Source organism: Chroicocephalus ridibundus, unplaced genomic scaffold (genome assembly GCF_963924245.1).
Source record: "Chroicocephalus ridibundus unplaced genomic scaffold, bChrRid1.1 SCAFFOLD_26, whole genome shotgun sequence".
Taxonomy (NCBI): domain Eukaryota; kingdom Metazoa; phylum Chordata; class Aves; order Charadriiformes; family Laridae; genus Chroicocephalus; species Chroicocephalus ridibundus.
In genome coordinates this window covers 2,615,849-2,630,255 of record NW_026961775.1, presented here as the reverse complement: position 1 = coordinate 2,630,255, position 14,407 = coordinate 2,615,849, and the positions used below count along the sequence as shown (strand labels likewise).

The 14,407-nt window shown below is 57.4% G+C and overlaps 1 protein-coding gene across 1 annotated transcript; it reads right to left on the bottom strand.

Annotated features, from left to right (window-relative positions):
* Positions 1 to 13,481, bottom strand: LOC134509678 (antigen WC1.1-like). Its single transcript, XM_063322259.1, has 9 exons — positions 13,194 to 13,481; positions 12,752 to 12,787; positions 12,331 to 12,468; positions 12,073 to 12,168; positions 11,555 to 11,638; positions 11,188 to 11,340; positions 10,737 to 10,936; positions 580 to 717; positions 1 to 42 (listed from the first exon to the last, which is right to left on the bottom strand). Exons 1-9 carry the CDS (start codon positions 13,402 to 13,404, stop codon positions 1 to 3), a joined length of 1,098 nt encoding a protein of 365 aa, XP_063178329.1. The 5' UTR covers positions 13,405 to 13,481.
* Positions 13,482 to 14,407: the final 926 nt, after the last annotated feature.

Here is a 14,407-nt window from a genome sequence, read left to right as displayed (position 1 = left end):
TCACGGGTTCATATTGCGAGCACTGGGAGCGCACAGGGAGTACTGGGGGGAGAGTGGGAGTCATACTGGGAGCACAGGGACTGCACTGGGAGCACTGGGGGGAAGCAGGGAGTCATACTGGGAGAACTGGGACAGCACTGGGAGCACTGGTGGGAGTCAGGGGGTCATACTGGGAGCACTGGGACAACACTGGGAGCACTGGGGGGATTCAGGGGGTCATACTGGGAGCAGTGGGAGGGAACTGGTAGCACTAGGGGCAACCAGGAAGTCATACCAGGAGCACTGGGACAGCCCTGGGAGCACTGGTTGGAGTCAGGAGGTCATACTGGGAGCACTGGGACCGCACTGGGAACACTGGGGGGAGTCAGGATGTCATACTGGGAGCACTGGGAGGGCATTGGGAGCATTGGGGGGAACCAGGGAGTCATACTGGGAGCACTGGGACTGCACTGGGAGCACTGGGGGGAGTCACGGGTTCATACTGGGATCACTGGTCCGTACTGGGATCACTGGGACAAGTCAGATAGTCTTACTGTGAGCACTCGGACCGCACTGGGATCGCTCTATGCTGGTCCATACTGGGATCACTGGCCCGTACTGGGATGGCTGGTCCGCACAGGGCCGTACTCCATCTCCCATCATCCCCTGCGCCGGAAGTGGGTCCAGTTTCCGCCTTGAGTGGTCGTTGCCCCACCGCCCGCTGGCATCATGGCGGAGCTGGGGTTGCCGGGGGAGGAGGCGCAGGTCGGGTGGGACGGGGACACCCTGGGGACACACCTTAAAGCCCTGGTCCTCGTCCTGTCACTGCAGGCCTTGGTACACAGTCTCTCCTCGACTGTCCCATGAGCCTCCTTTTTATGTTGGATCCCTGCAATAAGGTCTCCCTGGAGCCTTCCCTTCTCTGTGCTGAACAACCCCAACTCTCTCAGCTTTTCTCCATGAGAGGTGTTCCAGCTTTCACAGCATGTTTGTGGCCCTCCTCTACACGCACGCTAACGGCTCCGTATCTGTCTTGTGCTTGGCACCCCTGAGCTGGACACTGTTCTCCAGCTGGGGTCTCACCACAGCAGCGTAGAGGAGGAGAATCCCCCCCCTCCACCTGCTGGCCACGCTTCTTCTCATGCAGCCCAGGATGCGCTTGGCTTTCCGGGCTGCCAGCGCACGTGTCCAGCTCATGTTCAGTTACTCCAGCCCCAGCATCCTCACGCCCTTCTCTGCAGGGCTGCTCTCAATCCCTGCGTCAACACACTCCATGAGTCTCCTGCACTGCTCACAGCTTCATGGGATGCTCTTCCAGCAGCTGCCAGGGTGACTGGAGTCCCCCAGTAGATCTCAGCCTCTGAGTGTGGTGCTTCCTGGAGGTGAAGTAAGAACGCTTCGTCAAAAGGCTCCTCTTGCTCGGGTGGCCTGTAGCAAACCCCAGCCGTGAGGATTCCAGCTGCACAAGGGTGCTCAGCTCCTCCTCTTTGTTCCCCAGGCTGCGTGCGTTGGTACAGAGGCACTTCAGCTGGGCCACTGACCATGGCAACTTCTTTAGAGGAACACAGCCCCTGGGATTGGCTGCCTGCCTCCTTTGGCCCAGAAGTGCTTGGATATAAAACTATAAGATTGGTAGGCAATATATACACCTAGAGGAATATATCTATGAAAGGAAGTGTATAATTCTACAAATGAATTTTTTTTTTAATAATGCACCCATTATTTTTATATATGTACTTATGTATATGTGTATAGATTTCTACAGAGGTAAACATTAATAAACATACATAAATTAAATTACTAATCTTTGTTTCTAAAGTTTGCATAACCGTAAATTTGAAATGGAGCTATAGTTTTGAATTCAATAAACCCTTTTTCAATAAGATTTAGTGTAGTGAAGAATTAGAGTTTAAATGTGAACGGAAGCAGAAGGACAAGGCCGGGTGGGGGTCCCCCACTTTACCAGGCTGCAGAACAAGCCCTGACAGGGTGGGCTGGGGGGAATTCAAGAGGGCGGAGGGGTGCCCGAAAGGTGGTGGGGCACGGACACGCTGGAACATGCCCAGGGGCTACGGCCCCCTTCTAGGAGGGGTGAGCAAGTGACGGAGAGGGGGGTCAGTACTGGCTTGGGTCCCCCCAAAAGACGAGCAGGCAGCAAATAGGTTGGTATGTGCTTGTGAGGAGCTGCTGCCTGAGTAGCCAACAGGCCAAGAGGAGGCTTCTGGTCTGTGCAGGAGCTTGTGAGGAGTCATATCTCAGAGGTGTCACTCTGACATTTCATCAGAGAACGGTGATAGATGTTTAGAAATTACTGCTAGAGAACATTGGGAAAACCCTTTCCTAGAAGGGGAAAAGGGTACTAGGCTAAGAGTTAACAAAGCTCATGGACAGAGCTTTAAGCCGAAAGTTAAGGGGGAAGGGGATAAAACTAGGCCTGCTGGTAATGAACCTGAGTGTCAAGGGCCAAAGATGGGGGTGAAATCAGTAGCCCAGGTCAAGTGCATCTATGCTAATGCACGTAGCATGGGCAACAAACAGGATGAGCTAGAAGCCATTGTGCGGCAGGACAACTACGACATAGTCGCCATCACAGAAACGTGGTGGGATGATGGTCGTGACTGGAATGCTGCAATGAGTGGCTATAAGCTCTTCAGAAGGAATAGGCAAGGAAGGAGGGGGGTGGGGTGTGGCTCTGTACATTAGGGAGCTGTTTGACTCTATAGAGATAGACTCCAGTGATGAAGTTGAGTGTTTATGGGTAAGGGTGAAAGGGAAGGCTAACAAAGGTGATTTTGTGCTGGGAGTCTGCTATAGACCACCCAACCAGGATGAGCAGGTTGATGAGGTATTCTATAAGCGGCTGGCTGCAGTCTCGCAAATGCCAGCCCTTGTTCTAGTTGGGGACTTCAACTTACCAGGCATCTGCTGGAAATATAACACAGCAGAGAGCAGGCAGGCTAGGAGGTTCCTCGAGTGTATGGGGGATAACTTCCTGACACAAATGGTAGGTGAGCCTACCAGGGGAGGTGCCTTGCTAGACCTGCTGTTCACAAACAAAGAAGGGCTAGTGGGGGACGTGGAGGTCGGAGGCCGTCTTGGGCTTAGTGACCATGAAATGGTTAAGTTTTCCATCCATAGTGAGGTAAGGAAGGGGGTTAACAAAACCTCCATCTTGGACTTCCGGTGGGCAGACTTTAGCCTGTTCAGAACCCTGGTTGGGAGAGTCCCGTGGGAGGTAGTCCTGAGAGACAAAGGAGCCCAGGAAGGCTGGACGCTCTTCAAGAGGGAAATCCTAAAGGCCCAGGAGCAGGCTGTCCCCATGAGGCACACAATTAAAGGGCGGGGAAAATGGCCGGCCTGGATGAACAAAGAGCTCTTGATGGGACTTAAGGAAAAAAGGAATGTTTACCACCTTTAGAAGAGGGGACAGGCAACTCAGGAGGAGTACAGAGATCGTGTTAGGTCATACAGAGAAAAAATCAGGAAGGCAAAAGCCCAGCTGGAACTCAACCTGGCAATTAACATAAGGGACAACAAAAAAAGTTTCTATAAATACATCAACAAAAAGAGAGTGACAGAGAATGTCCATCCCTTACTGGATGCGGGGGGAAACCTTGCAACCAAGGACGAGGAGAAGGCTGAGATACTTAATGCCTTCTTTGCCTCTGTCTTTAATAGTCAGACCAGCTACCCCCAGGGTGTTCAGCTTCTTGGGCTGGAAGATAAGAATGGAGAACAGAACAACTCCCCTGTAATCCAGGAGGAAGTAGTTAATGATTTGCTTATGCACCTGGACACGCATAAGTCTATGGGGCCGGACGGGATTCACCCAAAGGTTCTCAGGGAGCTGGCAGGAGAGCTCACCAAGCCTCTCTCCATTATCTATCAACAATCCTGGTCAACAGGAGAGGTGCCGGATGACTGGAGGGTGGCCAATGTGACGCCCATCTACAAGAAGGGCCGGAAGGAGGATCCCGGAAACTACAGGCCTGTCAGCCTGACCTCGGTACCGGGAAAGATCATGGAGAGGATCATCCTGAGTGAGCTCTCAAGGCAAGTGCAGGGCAGCCAAGGGATCAGGGCCAGCCAGCAGGGGTTTATGAAAGGGAGGCCCTGCCTGACCAACTTGATCTCTTTCTATGACCATGTGACCCGCTTTCTCGATGAGGGGAAGGCTGTGGATGTTGTCTACCTGGACTTTGGTAAGGCCTTCGACACCGTCCCCAACGGCATTCTCCTGGAGAAACTGGAGAATCATGGCATAGACAAGTGTACCCTCCGCTGGATAAAAAACTGGCTGGATGGCCGTGCCCAGCGAGTTGTGATTAATGGAGCAAAATCTGGTTGGCGGCCGGTCATCAGTGGTGTCCCTCAGGGCTCAGTTTTGGGGCCAGTCTTGTTCAATATCTTTATTGATGATCTAGACAAGGGGATTGAATGCACCCTCAGTAAGTTTGCGGATGACACCAAACTAGGTGGGAGTGTTGATCTGCTTGAGGGTAGGAAGGCTTTACAGAGGGATCTAGACAGGTTGGATCAATGGGCCAAGGCCAAGGGGATGAGGTTTAATAAGGCCAAGTGCCGGGTCCTGCATTTTGGTCACAACAACCCCGGGCAACGCTACAGGCTTGGGGCTGAGTCGCTCGAAAGCTGCCCGGCAGAAAAGGACCTGGGAGTGTTAGTGGACAGCCGGCTTAACATGAGCCAGCAGTGTGCCCAGGTGGCCAAGAAGGCCAACAGCATCCTGGCTTGGATCAGGAATAGTGTGGCCAGCAGGAGTAGGGAAGTCATCATGCCTCTGTACTCGGCACTGGTGAGGCCTCACCTCGAGTACTGTGTTCAGTTTTGGGCCCCTCACTACAGGAAAGACATTGAAGTGCTGGAGCGTGTCCAGAGGAGAGCCACCAAGCTGGTGAGGGGTCTGGAGAACAAGTCCTGTGAAAAGAGGCTGAGGGAACTGGGCATGTTTAGTTTGGAGAAGAGGAGGCTGAGGGGAGACCTCATTGCCCTCTACAACTACCTGAAAGGAAACTATAGAGAGGCAGGGGTTGGCCTCTTCTCCCAAGGGAATAACGACAGGACCAGAGGAAATGGTCTGAAGCTGCGGCAGGGGAGATTTAGATTAGATATTAGGAAGAATTACTTTACTGAAAGAGTGGTCAGGCACTGGAATGGCCTACCCAGGGAGGTGGTGGAGTCACCATCCCTGGAGGTATTTAAGAAACGTATAGACATGGCTCTTCAGGGCATGCTCTAGTGCCCAAGATTATTGTTTGTGGTGGGGTGTTGTGTGTGGGGTTGTGGGTGTGGAGTTTAGTAGGTGGGTGTTGGTGTGTGTTGTTGGTGGGTTTTTTTTGGTTTTTTTGTTTTTCTTGGTTTTTTTTTGGGGGGGGTTGGACTCGATGATCTCAGAGGTCCCTTCCAACCACTAAGATTCTGTATCTGTATCTGTATCTGTATCTGTATCTGGCCTTGTTTCCTTTGGCAGAAGCACCGGGGCATTTCTCCTTGCTTCTCCACCCGTCCCTCCTGCTGCTGCTGTTGCTCTTGTTTTCAGTCTCTCTGGGGTGGGGGCTTCATCAGCAGCTCAGCCACTGACCCTGCAGGTCCCGCCATGCAGATGTGTCCCTGGGGCCCAAGGCCTCTTCTAACCTCTGGGTCTCTAGGCAATGCAGTCCATGGGGTGGGGATAACGTTAACTCTCCCCAAAGGGCACCCCATCTTCTGGGCATCCAAAAGCTGACAGCTCTTCCCTGGGGAGGGGAGTTTGGAGATCTGCACTTTGGAACTGGACTCCTCTGCACTCCGTGGGATCATCCTCCAGACTAAAGCGGGGCTGGCAAAAAGCAGCTGAGAGCAGGATGGATGGAGAGACCAGCTCTCCTCCTTCTGCACTAAGGTTCTGTCCTATTGCCTCCCAGGACTCTCACAATAGCACTTGTAGGGTAGCAGAAATGCCAGGGATTTCTACCTTCAAACATGACTCCTCAAGTGGGCCAGGTGTAACAGGAGTTAAATAAACAAAACAACCCCCCCAGCTCTGTTCTGCAGCCAGGGGACCTGGGAGTGACAGTGGTCAAAAGCTCTTTTATATCATAGTGAGATTTAACCTGTGATCACTCCTGGTTCCCATCTGCTTGGAGGTTTCTTTGAAAAATGCAACAGGTTCTGCTCAGAGGTGTTTGTCCTCACTCTTCACTGCTGTTTCCTTCTTGGACAGGCCCCCATGAGCAGAGGAAACAAATGTCCAACGGCAGCTCCATCACCCACTTCCTCCTCCTGGCATTCGCAGACACGCGGGAGCTGCAGCTCTTGCACTTCTGGCTCTTCCTGGGCATCTACCTGGCTGCCCTCCTGGGCAATGGCCTCATCATCACTGCCGTAGCCTGTGACCACCGCCTCCACACCCCCATGTACTTCTTCCTCCTCAACCTCGCCCTCCTCGACCTGGGCTGCATCTCCACCACTCTGCCCAAAGCCATGGCCAACTCCCTCTGGGACACCAGGGCCATCTCCTTCTCGGGATGTGTTGCACAGCTCTTTCTATTTCTCACCTTGATCTCAGCAGAGTTTTATCTTCTGACAGTCGTGGCCTACGACCGCTATGTTGCCATCTGCAAACCCCTGCACTATGGGTCCCTCCTGGGCAGCAGAGCTTGTGTCCACATGGCAGCAGCTGCCTGGGGCAGTGGCTTTCTCAATGCTCTCCTGCACACGGCCAATACATTTTCAATACCTCTCTGCCAAGGCAATGGCCTAGACCAGTTCTTCTCTGAAATCCCCCAGATCCTCAAGCTCTCCTGCTCACAATCAGACTACCTCAGGGAAGCTGGCCTTCTGGTGGTTAGTGCTTTTGGTTTTTTGGGATGTTTTGTTTTCATTGTGGTGTCCTATGTGTTGATCTTCAGGGCTGTGCTGAGGATCCCCTTACAGCATGGAAGACAGAAAGCCTTTTCCACGTGCCTCCCTCACCTGGCCGTGGTTTCCCTCTTTATCACCACTGGGGTGTCTTCCAACCTGAAGCCCCCCTCTGTCTCCTCTTCATTCCTGAATCTAGTGGTGTCATTTCTGTACTTGGTGGTGCCTCCAGCAGTGAACCCCCTCATCTACAGCATGAGGAACCAGGAGCTCAAGGGTGCCCTGAGGAAACTGATTGGACATTTTTTCATCAGCCATAGACTGTATACCTTCCTCTGCAAAGCATTCACAGCATCTCTTGTGACAAGCATTCACTATTCCTCCCCTCCTCCTAAACTTTTCACCTCTCGTCTGTGACAAAAAATATTTCTGTAAATAAAGAGTCAGTAAGCGTGTTTCAGTCAGTGTGTGTTTCAATAAACAAAAAATGAACCAGCTAACACTTCTTTTTCTGAGACCCATCAGCAGCAGGGCTGAATAAACGGGAGATGAGAAGACCTTTCTGGCTGCAGCAGCCTGGGGCAGGCTGTCCCAATGCCACTCTGTCACTGGGGCGGCAGGAGCTGCCGGAGGGTCCCCAGGGCCAGGGCTCTTGTACTGAGCTGGGGAGAGGGGATGGCACAGAGGGGCTGCAGACCCCTCAGAACATCCTGGGGAGGAGGACACAGGGGCCCACTGACTGCCTTTGCCTTGTGCCCAAATGCCCCCCATCTCTGGGGCTGACCCTCCTCTGCCCCCCAGCAGCTGCGGTGCCCTTCAGAGGGGCTGTGGCTGTGGAGTGAGTGCCCAGAGCTCTGCAGCACCCTGGGGCAGGCTCTGCTGTTGGGCCAGCGCAGACTGGGCTGGGATGGAGAGAGGGCAGGGGAGGTGGCAGAGCTTGGAGGGAGCTGGGCTGGGCTGGAAAGTGCCCAGGAGGAAAAATCCTCGGAGTGCAGCTTGTACCGTGTGACCATGCGGGGTGAGGACTCACACCAGAGTGTTTGTGGTGCAGAGCCAGGGCTTGTAGAATTGGTGTCTGTCTCCAGGGTTTGGTAGTGGTGGGGCTGAAGGCATGGGCCTCTGTGAGAAGAGACCAGGGGCTGCTTCCGTGCCAGACAGAGCTGGTTCCAGCCAGCTCCAAAAGAAACCCACCGCTGGCCAAAACTGAGCCCATCAACGAGGATGGTGGAACCTCTGTGAGAGTGTATTTAAGAAAGGACACAAGGGCTCGAGTGGGAGAGGAGTGAGGGAAAACCAGTGTGAGAAACAGCCCTGCAAACACCAGGGTGAGTGAAGAAGGAGGGAGAGGAGGTGCTCCAGGTGCCAGAGCAGATGGTCTCCTGCAGCCTGTGGAGAATACCACAGTAGAGCAGGTATTTCCCTGCAGCCTAAGGAGAGGAGCACAGCAGAGGAGGTAATCCCTGCACTTGGTGGAGGACCCAACACTGGAGAGGCTGGATATTTCCTGAAAGAATTTCCGCTTGAGGAGAGCCCATGCTGTAGCAGGTTTATCTCGAAAGACTGTAGCCAGTAACAGGGACCCCCATGGAAACAGTGGTAGAAGGAAGGAGCTGTTAGACGTAGAGGAGTTGTTATGGACTGACCAGGACCCCCATTCCCCATTGCCCTGCACTGCTCAGGGGGAAGGAGGGAGAGGAGCTGGGAACGAAGCTGAGAAAGTTCAACAAGGAAAAAAGTGGGTGGGAGGAGGCTTTCCAGGTGATAAGGTCTTCCATCGGTCCTATGCTTCTTTGGCCCTCAGCCTTTGCAGTTGCACATGCCTGGCCTGCCCACTTACCTTCACTCCTGTCCACTTTGTAGGAGGCCCACACACATCTTGGCACGCCCAGCGTAACGTGGCCTCCACCAAAGCTGGAGCCCACCTGGCCTTGGAGGCAGGGAGGGGCCCGGTCCCCTCTGTGCGGGGCTGGGCACAGCTTTTCCCTGGGAACCTCCTTGAGGAGCACTCCTCCTCTGTGTCAGCCTGGGGCCCGGCAGGGGTGGCCCAGGGACAAGGGCTGCTGGGGCAGGGCTGAAGGAGTTCAGCTGGGACAGCATTAGACTGAAGATCTAAAGGTTCAGCCCTGGGCTTCAGCAGTGATTTTTCTCCCTCTGCTTTTTGCAGAGCCCGTCTGCCGCCTTCCAGCCTGCCCCAGCCCTGCTTGCTCCTTCACCTCTTCCCAGAGCACTGTCCCTGCCCTGGACCTGCACATCTGCGGCTTAGAAGGAGCCTTCCTCCAGCCCCACAAGTCCCCAGCCTCCCCCTGGGCAGGACTCTCCACTCAGGGCTGCTTTGGGGAGGTCTCCAGCTGTGCCCCCTTCCCTGCTCCACAGGATCGGGATGTGTCCTCTGCGGGGTCTCTGCACGACCCAATTCCTCTCCTCTTTGTCATGCTCAAGGGTGCAGAGTCTGTTCCCCTCCTCAGGTGCCTCCTGCACCTTGTCTTCAGTTCCCAGAGCAGAGGCCACTGGACCCATAGTCCCAGGGAGAGGCACTCCCTGGAGCTGCGGCCTGAATGGCAGCATCCTTCCCCCGGGGGGGTGTTGCAATGAGACCTCTGATGTGCCCAGGACAGCTGACAAAGCCACGCTGAGGATCACCCACCGGAGTGCATGGCCATCGGTATTGTTTAGTCACACGCTGTCCTGAGCAGAATTTCTTGGCCCCCTTTGCCCCCCTGCTCCAATGACTGGTAACACACCAATATGCTCCTCTCTGGGCATCAGCCCCATGGAGATGGACACCTGCCCTTCACCCCACCTCCAGGGATGCTGTGGGGCAGAGGGGTGCAGGAGGCCCGCTACATGGATGAGAGTGTGTGAGCTTTCTGCCCCCATGTTGCCCCATCGCACACCCTGGGGTGCCATCAGAGCCTGGGGGCACCTCACCCCAGGGAGGGCATGTCCCTCACCCTGTTGTACTTCTCCTCCTGTACCGCTGTGCACAGATGTGGCACACAGGGGGGTTGCCCTTGCCCTGGGGGGCAGAGGAGGCTCAGGAGTTTTCTCCTCTCCGTTGGCCCTGGAGGGGGCCAGAGCGTGGGAGCAGCACCTGCAGCCAGAGCCTCCTTCTGCCCCATCGCTCTTCAGAGACGCTGGAGGGGCAGTGCTCTGCCGTGCAGCCCTGTGCCAGGATCAGGCCCCAGGGGAGAGGCAGTGCGGACTTCCCCCATCTCAGGAGGGCTCAAGTGCTGTTTGCTGCAGAGGGTCCCTGGGCACCCAGGGGACAACGGGGCTGTGCCTGTCACAGACCCCTCATGGGAGGAGAGTGTCTCCTGCTGGGAAGGCTCCAGAGGGTGTAGCTCAGTGGCAGAGCGCCCACTTTGCATGTGGGAGATCCTGGCTTCCATCCCCAGCATCTCCAAGGGGCTTCTTCCCTGAATGCCCAGCCTCAGGGAAAGGCTGGAGCTGGAGCCTCTGGTCCTCTGCAGGCACTGTGGGCCTGCCCTGCCCAGCCAGGGTCTGGCTGTGGGGTGAGGAGGGCTGTGTGCGCTGCCTCCTTGGAGCCCCCTCTCAGGAGAGACGCGGGCAGCTGTGCTGGACCTGAGCTCAGCTCACTGCCCTGCACCACACACCCACCCGAGACATGCCCCTTCCCCACCGCCATGTCTTTGGGCTCTGGTTTCCTCCAACCACCCTCAGGGATACACTAAAGCGCCTGGGCAGGCAAGCACAGCTCTGGCTCAAAGGCTTTTAATGAGAACCAATATCGGGGCTCCTGTGTAAAAACAGGGGAATGAAAATCAAGGAAACCCCTGGCAGATTCTGCTGCCCGTGGGAAAAGGGAGAGGGTTCCCTGGTGCTCACGGCTCTCCCAGCTGCACAGACCTCTCCTCCCTCCTGGCTGCCCCCAGCTGCACTGCAGGGACGGGCTCTCCTGGCCCAGGGCTCAGGGACCGTTGTGCACTGAGCTCCGGTGTCACAGCCTCTGTGTCCTCAGGGGGATGTGCCACAGACACCTCTTCAGCATCGTCATAGCCCGTGCTCTCTGGGGACAGGGACCAGCCATCCCCCTCAGCTCCAGGGGCACCAGCACCTCTCTGGGAGAGCAGGTTTGGCCCTGCAAGAAGCAAGGCAGGCCATTGCATGTTCACCCCATGGGGTGCCTCTCCTGGGCTGTACATCACCTTCCTCCCTTCTCCTCACCAGTCCTGAGACGTTCAGCTCCCTCTCCCACCCATGGAGCCCCCAAGGAAAAACTCCTGGGGCAGGTTGCCCCATCCGAGCACGTTTGGCTCTCAGCGTGACAGCGATTCATCCAACACCAGGGATGCCACCCCAGGAACCAGCAGCACTTTCTTTCCCTCTCACCTCCAAGGGTATGCGTGGGTCCAGATCCTTCCTCTGCCACCCTGGGCATTTCCCAGTCTTCCTGCCCAGGGGAAGGATCCTCCCCAGGGTCAGAAACCTCCCTGGCATCGTCATAGCCATCAGCTGGGTCACCTCCAGGCAGGACAGGGACATCTGAAAGGAGAAGAGAGCTGGTGTCAGTGAGAAGATGCATTCTGCAGAGCAGAGGATGGGAGGATGCGCAGGGACGTGGGGCTCCGACATCGGTGTTTGCAGCCCCACAGGAGATCCCGCCTGACCTCCCAGCTCCGAGGGTGACGCTCAGTGACACTGCTGTCCATCACATATCTGCAGGGAGGAGACATCCACCCCTTCCTGCGCCCATTACCTGGTGCTGGCCATGGACCATCCTCCTCCTCGCTGTCCCCGGGGTAGGGCTGCAGCTTGCTCAGGGACCCCTCTGAATAGGAGCCTGGAGAGACGCCCAGCGGATGTTAGGGGAGTGCGCTCTGCTGACCCAGCTTGTGCTCAGTGCTGCTGGGGACGTGGGACCCACAGAGCCATGGCTGCACGGGGACGAGGGCTCAGGACTCACCCTGCTGCCCTGGGACAAAGCCCATCTCCAAGGGCCTGCCAGAGCTGCCCTGGGACAGCCCCTTCCCTCACCCCTCAGGTGTCCCCCAGGGTGCAGGGGCAGGCAGAGAGGGGCTGTCCCCAAATGGGACGCGCAGAGCAGGTGGGGAGAAAGCTTCTCTCCTGGGCCCAGGACATGGGTGCTCCCCACACAGATCCAACAGCCCCACAACCGCACGAACCATGGGTTAGGGGGCTGCAGGGGTCAACCCTGGGTGGCAGCCAGGGGAAAGAGCACTGTAGATGTGTCCTCAATAAGGGACGCACACCAACCTGAGCCGCTGAACCTTGCCTGCTTCTGCCATGCTGGGCTGGAACCGATCTCCTCGTACACGGCCTCAGGGAAGGGCTCCTGAGCTCTCTCAGAGCCTGTGGACAGAGGCAGGGCTGGCCCAGGGATGGTCAGAGAGGGGATGGGATCCCGCAGAGAGCACACACTCTTGTCCCCCCAGCTCTGCCTCTCCCACTCACTGACACCCCACGGCACCCCTGGCCTTGCCAGCAGGCATCTTCCCCTGGGAAGGGACCCACCTCTGCGCCCAGCCCTGGCGCTTCGCACTTGCCCAGCCAGGAGGGCCAGGAGCAGGCAGACAAGGGCTCCCAGGATGATGCACATGATGACGGGCAAGGAGACTCTCCCGCTGCTGGTCAGACGGCCCCGCAGGGGATCTGCATGGCAGGAACACAGAAAGGGCAGCACCAGGCCTGGGAGAGGTGAGGGGCCGGCACACCCCAGTCCTGACCCCCATTACATACCGGGTTTCAGGGGATGAGGGATGGGGAAGCTCCCACCTGACTGGGTGAATGACAGCCCTCCCCAGCCTCCCGCCCCACAGCTACCCCGGTGCCTCCTCCTGGGAGTTTCACAGCCCAGCAAGGAGCCCCTTCCCTCCGGCTGTGGGTCACAGCCTGGCCCCAAGAAGACCCAGCGCTGGTGGGGAGGACGGGTTACCTGCTGGAGGGGTTGGTGCTGCTGTCCTGGGTGCATCTGCAGAGAAGGAGAAGGAGAGCTGGGCTGAGAGGGTGGGGAGGCAGCTACCAGGGAGCCTCCTCTCTGACACACCGTGTGTGTGTGTGTGCGCACGTGTGCATGTGCAGACATCCCTGCCACATCCCACCCAAATCGCCCCTCCTGCACGACTGGTGAGCATGGCCAGGAAGGAGCGCAGGGCCCAGAGCAGGGACAGAGCCGGCAGCCCGGGAGATGCCCCTGGGGGCTGCAGGGCCCTGCGGGCAGAAGCTGGAGGACACCCAGCCCCACAGAAGCTTCTGCCCACTCAGCAAAAGGCTCTCCTGCTCTGCAGGGATGGCCTTGCTCTCAGGAGCTCTGGAGCCATGATGGCAGCCAATGGGGAAAAGGGCTCCCTGTGAGGTGTCCCAGCCCTGCCGCTCACCTGAGCAGGTCACGGCCGCGTCCTCCTTATGGCGGCAGGCACCGCTGTCCCCAGGCCAGGCCCAGCAGTCCTGCAGAGATGGCTCTGTCTCCCGGCACTCCACCTGCTCCAGCCAGATGGGGCCGCTCCCCTCCCCAAATGCAGCCTCGGCCAGGGCAGACACCGCAGGGCCACAGCCCAGCTGCCTGCATGCCACCTCGGCATCCCGCATGTCCCAAGAGTCGTCACACACCGTCCCCCAGGAGCCGCGGTGCCACACCTCCACTCGGCCAGAGCACCCCTTCTCCCCTCCCACGGCACGAATCTTCTCCCTGTCTGGAGAAGGCAGAGAGCTCCCAGGGCCGCGGGACAGCAGGGAGAGCCCTGCCAGGCGAGAGGGGCATGCAGAGGAGCAGCTACCTGTGCAGCTCGGGGTGCTGGGGCACGCAGCCATTGGGGCCGGGGGCGTTTCTGGCTGACTCCCTGCAGAGGGAAATGCTGTGGTGAAGGGGCTGCTGCAGGGGGCCGTGCAGCAGAGAGCGGGGCTCAGCTCAGCTCATGCCAATCATACCATCAGCTGAACCCTGGTCATTCCGGGGACACACTCGGCAACGTGGGGGACCCTGACTGCTCAGCCCCAAAGGGACCCTGGGTCACAGAGCAGCAGGAGGGTGTCCATGGAAGGGACACTCCTCGGAGCCCTGGCTGTTCCCTTCTGGGACCTTGCCTCGAGAAACCTCTGCCTCAACCAGGCGAAGCTGGGAGCCCGGCTGGCAACCGCTGGTGAATGTGTGGGGCTCCAGGAGAGGAAGTCCCATTTTTGGTACCAGCAGCAGCAGCGTCTGGCTTGGAAACGAAAGGCCCCCGCAGGCCCAGGAATTTGTCCATGCCCAGCCAGGAGCAGGAACGCAGGGGATGCTGGTGCCCGGGTAGCTCAGAATTACCCTTGCAGGTGATGTGGGTCTCCTCTCGCAGGTCGTCGCATGACTGCGGGTGCCAGGGAGCGGAGGGACACTGCCAGAAGGAGCTGTTTCTCTCCCCACACTCCACACGATCCAGCCAGGCCGTGCCAGACAGCCTGCCGTAGGGCCGTTGTGTTTCCAGGGACCCTCTGTCCCCGCAGCCCAGCTCCTTGCATGCCAGCGACACAGTTTCAGGAGTCATGGAGTTGGAGCAAACGCTCCCCCACGTCCCATTGTAGAAAACCTGCAGGCGCCCGGAGCAGTTGGTGCCGT

Excerpts from the sequence above, each read along its gene's own strand:
- LOC134509678 (XM_063322259.1), bottom strand. The coding sequence starts at position 13,404 with ATGCGGGATGCCGAGGTGGCATGCAGGCAGCTGGGCTGTGGCCCTGCG. Across the intron at positions 12,469-12,751 it reads AGCACCAACCCCTCCAGCAG|ATCCCCTGCGGGGCCGTCTG; the intron begins GTAACCCGTCCT and ends CCTGCCATGCAG. Across the intron at positions 11,639-12,072 it reads GGCAAGGTTCAGCGGCTCAG|GCTCCTATTCAGAGGGGTCC; the intron begins GTTGGTGTGCGT and ends GCGTCTCTCCAG.